The sequence below is a fragment of the Temnothorax nylanderi genome, unplaced genomic scaffold (assembly GCF_030848795.1).
Source record: "Temnothorax nylanderi isolate EJ_2023f unplaced genomic scaffold, tnyl_v1.0 TNYL_tig0219_pilon, whole genome shotgun sequence".
NCBI classification, from domain to species: Eukaryota; Metazoa; Arthropoda; class Insecta; order Hymenoptera; family Formicidae; genus Temnothorax; species Temnothorax nylanderi.
The window spans coordinates 267,155-276,163 of NW_027249281.1; the positions used below are offsets into that span (position 1 = coordinate 267,155).

General features: G+C 39.4%; 1 protein-coding gene across 3 annotated transcripts in view; it reads left to right on the top strand.

Annotated features, from left to right (window-relative positions):
• The window catches only part of Tei (irregular chiasm C-roughest protein teiresias), a 140,270-nt gene extending 131,596 nt beyond the window's left edge, over nucleotides 1-8,674 (top strand). For all 3 annotated transcript variants that reach the window (XM_071717634.1, XM_071717632.1, XM_071717633.1), the window contains exons 9-10: nucleotides 687-865; nucleotides 6,535-8,674. In XM_071717634.1, coding sequence (XP_071573735.1) covers nucleotides 687-865; nucleotides 6,535-6,771 — 416 coding nt within the window. In that variant the 3' untranslated portion in view covers nucleotides 6,772-8,674. The remainder of the gene's footprint in view (nucleotides 1-686; nucleotides 866-6,534) is intronic.
• Nucleotides 8,675-9,009: the final 335 nt, after the last annotated feature.

The window sequence follows — 9,009 nt, forward strand, 5'->3', positions numbered from 1 at the left end:
ATCTGTCATCACGACATCGTTTGCCTTCCATTAATAGCTGTCTATCTCAGTCCATTAGCCTACATTTGCGGTTTATATCACTCAATCAAAAAGTAGCGATCTCTACGTAAAAATTGCTGATCTAATTCATGGAAAATTTTGTCTTTGCGTGCACTAAATACTGTGTTGCCTTTGCTTAAACTTCGTATTTTCGTGTAATCCATCAAAATACCCATCAATAAACATTTCCGGAAAAAATAAAGATAAATCGCGGGTCCGTGAAAACGACGCTCGCGAATTCGATTACAGTGGGTTATCGATCTATATTCCCCGCTGTACTATGTATTTAATTTACAATACGTTTTATGAGCCACGATTAACCATGCCCGAGCATTAACACGCCAGAAACGCCGACAGTGATGCATGTGCCGAAAAAGCTGCACTATAAAAGACACTCGCGTCTGACAATTCTAATAATTGGATGCACGCGCCCACAATTGAAATAAAATCGTAGAATACGCCCCGCATTAACGGACTATTTGGATGGAAATTTATGTCGTTAATAAGGTACAAAGCTCTTAGCAAACGCAAAAAGCGCCTACCCGCGCCGACGCCGCGCCGGAGGGTAGATTTACGACCGCAGCAGGAGGGCTGGCCGTGCTGGTTCGACAAAAGTTAACCGTTTTTCTCGTTTATTTTCGTTGCAGGGCCACCCATGGTTCATCCGTCGAGTCAAACGGTAACGGCGAACGAGGGCGAGCCCCTGGACATCATCGTCGAGTTCTGTGCCCGGCCGAGCTACACAAAGGTTCTCTGGATATCGGAGGAGCGTGTGTATACGCCGGATGCACCCTCCCGCGACGGGGTTCGAGCACTCGCAATCGAGGTAAATTTGCACCCTTTAAAAAAAACTAAAAAAATGACGCCAACGTGTACACGCGTCCCTCGTTGTATTAAACATTTGTACAAAAGATTTAAGATTAAAAACTATAACCCCAATTTATACTTGTCAATTACATCTAATGTTTCAACATTTTATACTTTTACACACTAATTAATAAATCCTTTTATCATATGCGTATAAAAGATTTTATGTAAAAAAAACTGACATCAACTAGATTCTGTAAAATTAAAATTACTATAATTCTTTAATATGAAAGCTATTATATTGTCAAATAAAATCGTGCAAAAATTTCATAATATCAAAAACTGACAGCTATTTATAGATTTATAAGATTTATTTCTTTTAATTGTCAAGCTCCAATATTTGAAAAATTTTTATATACAAAACAACTTGGCACTGCTGGACCTAAAAATATTTTTAGTCAATAAGTAATGGATAGATACTTTAGTCACATAAGATATAGGTCTCTAGCGATTAGAAAAAGTTAAATGTTAAAATTATATATACTTCTGAGCGGCGCATACAATAATATAATTAATAGAACACTTATTTTAATAATAAATCTGACATTGTACATTAAATGCGCATTTCCAAACGAAAAATTTATTGAAAAAATATATTCGAGAAGAAACACGTGTTAGTTTCTCTAGAAGTTTAATATCATCGCGGCGAATGACGAACAGAAAAAATTTTTTTATTGCTTCGAAATAATTACAACCTTTGTAATCTGATCATTTTGTTTCTCTCTATTAAAAAAAAAACATTTTTATTCTCGTATACTTGCGAGTAAACTAATTTATTGTTCTTTTCAAGCACGCTTCAACAGTCGCATTTCCACTTTACAGGAGAAAAATAATTATAAATAACAAATACGCACAGAAATTACAAACTTTACTTTACGAATAAGTAAATAAATAATATGCACCAGAATTGCATAAGAAGTAAGTTGATCATATATTTACAGTTTGTAAATATTTGGTATCCACATTGTAGCAATATTTAGCGGCTTAATACGTTAAATTATTTGAATATTCCTTATTCACATAAAATGTTTTATACAATGTTTTATCGCTGTGTATGAAATAACTAATTGATATTTCTATCAATCGTGGATGTAATTACATACATTATAATTACATATATTAACGAAAACTGCGTTGCTTTTTACTTGCTTATTGATTCAGGTCTGCAAAACTGGATGAAATAACAGAATTTTATTAAAAGGAGTGATCTGATTTACTCTGTTTTTGATAATTTTCTTTTTTTTTTCGGCAATCTCGTGCTCTCGTGCGCTGTAAAAATGCCGCGCAAAAATGCAATTCGCGCGTCCGCTGAAAATCCGTTGTCTTTTGTAACACGGGGATGACGTTCGTATCCGCTCGGGGATTACACGCTCCCCCGGGGGCGTGGTTGGTCCTTCGACGCGAAAATTATGCCGCTATCCCGGCGCGGACGTTAGCGCGATATCCGAGGTATTGCGACGCGACTCGACAAAGCAGAGGGAGAAAGCTGCCGAGAGGGCCGGCAACGGCCACGCTCGCCTTTCGCTCGTGAGAACGGCGGAAAGGGGGTGCGGAAGCGGCAGTAGGGACGGTGACGAGATACTACGGGAATGTATGCAGGCCGGTTCGCGCGTATGCATATACGCGCGCTTATTTCATTTCCACAGCCAAGCGCACTTCTTTTTCCGCCCGAGCGGAGACGGAATCCGCGCGCGCGCGAGCGCGAGCGCGAGCGCGAGCGTGCGCGCGTGGAGGAAGCCGCATCATAAAGGACGGATTAACCATTTTTCCAGGAGTGCCGGGCGGACGCGGACAATGCGACGGAGCTTTGCGAGGGATTTGCCGATGCACCCGGCGTTGCGTTTGTTTTTATTAACGTTTGATCCTCTTCGCTATGTGAGCGCGATAGGGACGCGCAGTACGATTTCGCGGTGCGAGTAACGATTGGCTCGGTCGATTCCATTGAAAATTGCGGACTTTATTGGGAAGCACGACGATGCGAGCACGATGTAGCGTCGTGTTTACATTACTAGTGGCGGATCTCGCGTCCGTAGATAATATTTGTGAAAATACATCTTACACCGATTACAGCATCCGCGCGCATTATTCCCCCGCAGCGTTGGACTTTAAATAACGCGTGGCGAACGTAAACCAGGCATCGATGTTATAAGCGATTTGCGCGGAACAAAATAACGTATCGTATTTTAACAAATAATACAAAATGTAATTACGATTTCCAGCTGGTGTAGATTCTTTCCGATCATCGAATATTGCGATAATATTATCGGATATTATTAAGATGCTCTTGAGAATATACTTCATATGCAAAATATTTTCATAGCGCCGTTTATGTATCGATCTTCTTTTCGCGATAGTATTCTACTGAAGGCTATTGTACGTATCGTATGGAAACTTTTAAAAAACTTCTGCATAGCATTGAATGGTGATTTTATTGCTGAATCATGAAAACTGTAGATACAGAGCAAAGTCGATCGTAACCAATAAAAAAAATATATTTTTGTGATTGAAACATTTATTAAGAGGAAAATTTATTAATTATTAAATAACTTTGTTGTACTTAATCGAAAAGCTATATGATTGTATTTCTCACACAGAGATACTTAAATGTATTTACTTTATTTCATATATCACAATATTCATTATTTTCATAAGGACTATGCTGTAAACGGACATAGGTAGCGCAAGCAGAAATAGACCGACAACAATTTATGCTTATTCTATTATATATAATTTCATGTTAGCATATTTCTGTATATAAACTAACTTCAAAGAAGTTGTAATTATAATAAAAGAATTTACGGATAAAGGCCAAAATATAGCCTAAGTAAAGTTACTAAAATAGATAAAAAAAATTTAAACTATAAGGGAGAAAATCAGGAGAAATGACAATGGGATAAAGTAAAAGAAATATTAAATATATTAGCACATAAAGGATAGTAGAAAACAGAAAGATAGTAAAAGAAATTAGACATAACAAAAGTATGGATGAAATAGGAGATGGAAGTTTACAAAGAGAATAGGTTAATGGAAGATAGAGGAACGCTAGAAAACCTCGATAGAAAAAGCTTGAACGTACGGACAAAGTAGAATACGTTAGTAAAGGAATACTGAGTAAAGTAAGGAAAACGGACAGCGAGATAGTTTAAGAGGGAAAAGGAAAAATTGAAAGCCAGAAAGTTAGAATGCGTTAGCGGAGAAAGTTTGAGCAAACTAAAGAAGGAGAAAGAGAGAGAGAAAAATAGATGAGGAAAGCTAACATGATAGCGTAGTAAAAAGGACAGATATATATATATGGTGCGTGTGGTAGAAAAGACAGAAAAATGCAAGAAGATAGAATAAGATGAGAGCAACAAGAAGAGGAAGACGGGGAGGAAACGCAGCGAGCGAGACGCGAGATGATTCGCAAAGAGGGGTGCGAAAAAGGAAGGTAGGATGATGGCATGATGCAGGGGAAGCTCGTGAATAAAGGATACAAAAAGAACGGGTCGACGGGTCTCCGCTGTGCCGAAAAGGATGGTGGTCGAAGGGCAGGGGGAGGCTGAGACGCGGGGTGAAATGGAGCAAGAAACTGCCGATTCCTTGCATACGAAAAACTCGCAGGACCCCCTGCAACGACGACAACGACGACTCCTCCGTCTGCTACGAATCGCAACGATGAAATATACCGCCGTAAGACGACATCAGTTTTGCCGACGAACAGCACGAGTCTGTGATTCAATTACGTATTCTTCCCCGTCCGCGTTATCGATAAAGTGAATGCGAGGGAAACTCCGTTGCCTCCAATATTAAAAAGTCACAATAACGTCGTGTACATTCGATCGGCTCTGTGCGACCAAAGCGGAGAAGTCTTCCACTATACGCGTTCTAGTTGTATGCTAAAATAAGACCGAAAGCAAAAGTGTCACGTAATATTATGTACCTCCAATGTCGCAATAACGGCTACAATAGTACACGATATTTTACGATGTCCTGTTTCATTTAAAAGTTAATGAATAAATGTTTTATATCTTGGGATGTATCTTTCTCTTTTCATCACCAAATAATCATGTCAAATCACAGATATTCATGCAACAGTTAGAGATACACATAACACATTTTGACCAAATATATTACTAAGTAATTCCAGATGTCCAGTGCAAATTTAAAACATTTATATTAAAATAAGATACTTGAAGAATTAATTTGTTTTTCTTAAGCTTTTTTTGTTCAATTTAACTTACATAGCAATATGTTAGATATATCTTATATTTATAAAACATACATGTTAAAATATGAAAATTTAATGTTTATCGCGACAAAAAAGGTCAACATCTTGGAATGTTTTTATATGTGTCTTTAAAGACACAATATAAAATGAGAACTCGGGCAACAAAAACCTGGAACAATAGCCGATTAGCTACATCTAATGATAAAGAAAAGGTTAATAAATCTTTAGTCGTATCAATACTTATCAAGAGGAAATTTTACCTTTCTTTCATCGTACAAACCATCAGTATTGCTCTCTTATTAGGGTCAATTATCCCATAAACCGGAAGTTCCGTGAACCTATGATCGGCTTAATACGATTGATTTTTCCATGAACAAAGAAACGAAGTCAGAGAAAAAGAAGTCATTATAGGTACTAATGCGGAAAGTAATAAAACGTATTTTAAGGGGATGAAAGATGGAGAAGACCGAGAGGATGGGGGGGGGGTCTAAGAAGAAGCAGTCGAAGGTAAGATGGATAATTGAAGCGAGAACGTAGAACGACGCCGGAAGTTCCCAGTTTCCTCTCGCCGGAAGTTTTACGTGAAAGTTTAATCGTAAAGAGAGAACGAAAGAGAAAGAGACCATGTCCGATAAGAGGACGACTGGATGGACGTTATCGAATCGCAAGTTAATGAGCATTATGCGATAAAAACGTCTTAGTCTGGAGCATGACCCGCGGCAACCAGATCTCAATAGTTTAAAACGCCATGAAAGCGCCATAAAAACGTCCTTCATAAAGATCTTCGCGAGCACGAGCTTGGTACCGTCACTGTGAATTGTAGATGCCATTTTACCTTAGCTCGTTACCCTACCTTAGCTTGTTAAAGAAAACTTTCGGAATTCTCTCTATAGCGTCTCGCTTGACATCTTATCAGAGAACAAAGCAGCTCGATATAGGTCAACCTCAAGCGAGTTCGTTCCCTGCAACTCGTGACGGCAAATAAGAATTTCAGTTAACAGGAAGAGGCTTTTATCCTGTAAAATGTATATAATCATAAAAATGTCGTACTTAATAAATTAAAAAATATAATAAAAGCTCGTTCACTTTCAATGGCAATGTTAAAAAATCATATAAATTTATTTAAATTTATATTAATATTATAATGTGATTTTATGTGTATCTTTTTTAATAGAATTTTAATTTTTGATGTAAATAAATTTCATAAAAGAGAAACAGAAAACTGTTTTGATAATCAAAACAACGGTTATCTAAATATGAATATCAGATGAATAATATATCTCGTTGCCCCAATTTATTTGCATATTAACACGTTGAAAGCAGCGCTGAAATTCTTCACTGCCTTGAGTTTCTTGGTTAGATATGGAAGACACGCGCGCGATAAAGAGCAATTATTCATGTCCCATTTTACTCTTTTACAGGACGGCGGCACGGAGTCATGTTACAGGACGACCCTGCGTTTCGAGACGATTCAGTGGTCCCACGCGGGAGAATGGTTGTTGCTCGTCCGTTCATCGGCAGGGATCGCCGACGCTTCCGTTCTACTCAACGTGACGCACGCTTCCGGTTACAGTCATGCCCACATCCGATCGGCGAGTATCACGTATCTTCTGCTCTGTTTGACCCTGCAGGCGATCCTGCGGGAACACCGTCGCTGAGACGACATGCCCAATGGAGATTTAGACGGAAGAAACTTTGGCAAAATTCCTAGAGATACGGAAAGCTCGTACGTCAGCTTTCCCAATGGCGAGAGGAAAAAAGGGAAGCTTCTTTGTATATAACGTCGAAATTCTTTCTCCGAAAGAATTTCCCCCCCGCGCGATTCTCGCGTCAACGAGACGCACAATTTGCTCGACATGCCGCGACGCGACACTTGCGTGTCTACGACGCCGACGTTACACGAATACAATGAAACCACGGATGGAAGCTCTGCTGACGCGCCTTCGGCGCGGATTATTACGGCCTCGGTGTGTTCCTCGGATCTCGTGATCGGTCCTCTTCTGTTCTACTCCGGAACGCGATTCTGAAAGACGCGTTTACCAATGTACGATCGCGCGAAAGCGCACGGACCGCTGCCGTCGTCGTGTGTAAAACCTTAGGCAAGCTCGCGTCCGCACGAACGAGTCCCCGTGTGATCGAGACACGATTAAAATTCGATTTCTCTGGCCTTATATGTGAGAATAGTGGAGGAAAGATAGGAGAGAGAGGAAGAGAAGGGAAAGGAAGGGATCGCGCGGGCGACGGGATACGTATTTACATAGAGTGAAAATTTGTAAACTATGAATCCGTACGCGCGTGTACCGCACATACGCGCGATTCGCCATACATGTATATACTTGTATAGGTAATAAATAAATAAGCCGATGTTTGCGAATTGTGGAACGGTGTTTCCACGTGTAGAGATCCGAACGAAACGGTGACCAATTCTTTACTTTTTTCCCCCCCTTTCTTTCTTGCCGCTGGCGAATTTTTCGCGAATGAAAAAAACTAGATACAGTCAAATTGCGGTCGAACGAACTCGGATGGATCGACTTTGTGCCGAACTGTAATGTATTAATATTGCGAAACAAATCCGTGACGCAAATACGACGAGCGATACTGCCCGTAATAATAACGAAATAATAAAGTTTGAGCCGGCAGGAAGGTGTGACGTAATAGAATAAATAAAAAGATAATTACAAATTTTAACGAGGGATACGCGGTCTCCTGTACGAAAGTGTATGGACACGCTACCGGACGAGAGAAACTTAATTGTGCAACGTCAAATATTCCCAAAGATAGGGGCGACTAAAATAAATTGTTGTATATTATTTAGAATAAGTAGAGTTTGATAGTATGTATATAGTGACTGTAAATGCGTAGGCTATCGTACGCCCGTACACGACGAATTATACAGTGACGCTGTTAGAGATATATTTATTATTCGTTGATATATTTTTATAAAGTTTTATTTAGCCATAAGTTCTCGTTCGCCTTCCCCCCCGAATCTCGTTCGCACGATCACAATGCTCGTTTCGTTGATTGAGGCAGAGGAGCAAAGCGGCGGTAGCCGCTTTGCGTTACGAACGTTTCAACGAGAACCATTACAATAAAGTACACTGTGTCCTGTGAACGTCCTAAATTGAATTTAGCTGTAGCTCATCGTGAGAAACATGGACATTGTTGTCTTTGCGATACTTTGATCTATCCGATTGGGAATGGGACGTAGCGCGGCGTAGCGATCCCCGTTCCAATCAATTCTTCGCTTCTTTCGAGCATCCTTAAGGTAACTTTTTCGTAAATTCGGTGGTTCCTAATTTTTGTAAAAATAGAATTTGTACTCGGCTTACCGACGACTAATGCTAAATCTTTGTCGCCGGTAATGTCTTACCCGCGCGCGTGACTGCAGTCGGTACTATCTATAGATACGAAATAAACATACCTGATGTCTTCATGTTAATTTAGTCGACTTTGACGAACCCGAGTTTTTTTTCAGATCGCTAAGGTGTTACAAGTAAGCAACGTGGTGTAATCGTTGTACCCAATGATGCCTAAGAGTCCAATAAATGATATTTACAATAATCGCAGTGTATATATTTATGATACTCCCTTTATCATGAGCGCTCCTCCACGTTTTCTTATCCCACTTCAACTCTTCCGCTAATATTCTTCCATTTTTTACTATTTAATACAAGTTGTTTGCGTTTATATAAGTTAGAGATTTATTATTTGTTTCGTAAAACAGAATATTCAATTCGCCATTTCCAACAGGTCGTTATAATTGTATTTGTTTGACAACTTTGAACGGCCAAAACTACGTTGTAAGATCAATCCAATGAAGAAAAGATTTTTTTTACGAGTATAAAGATAACGAAACTTTAAGGATTTCTTCGTGGAAGGTTCACGAGAAGAACACG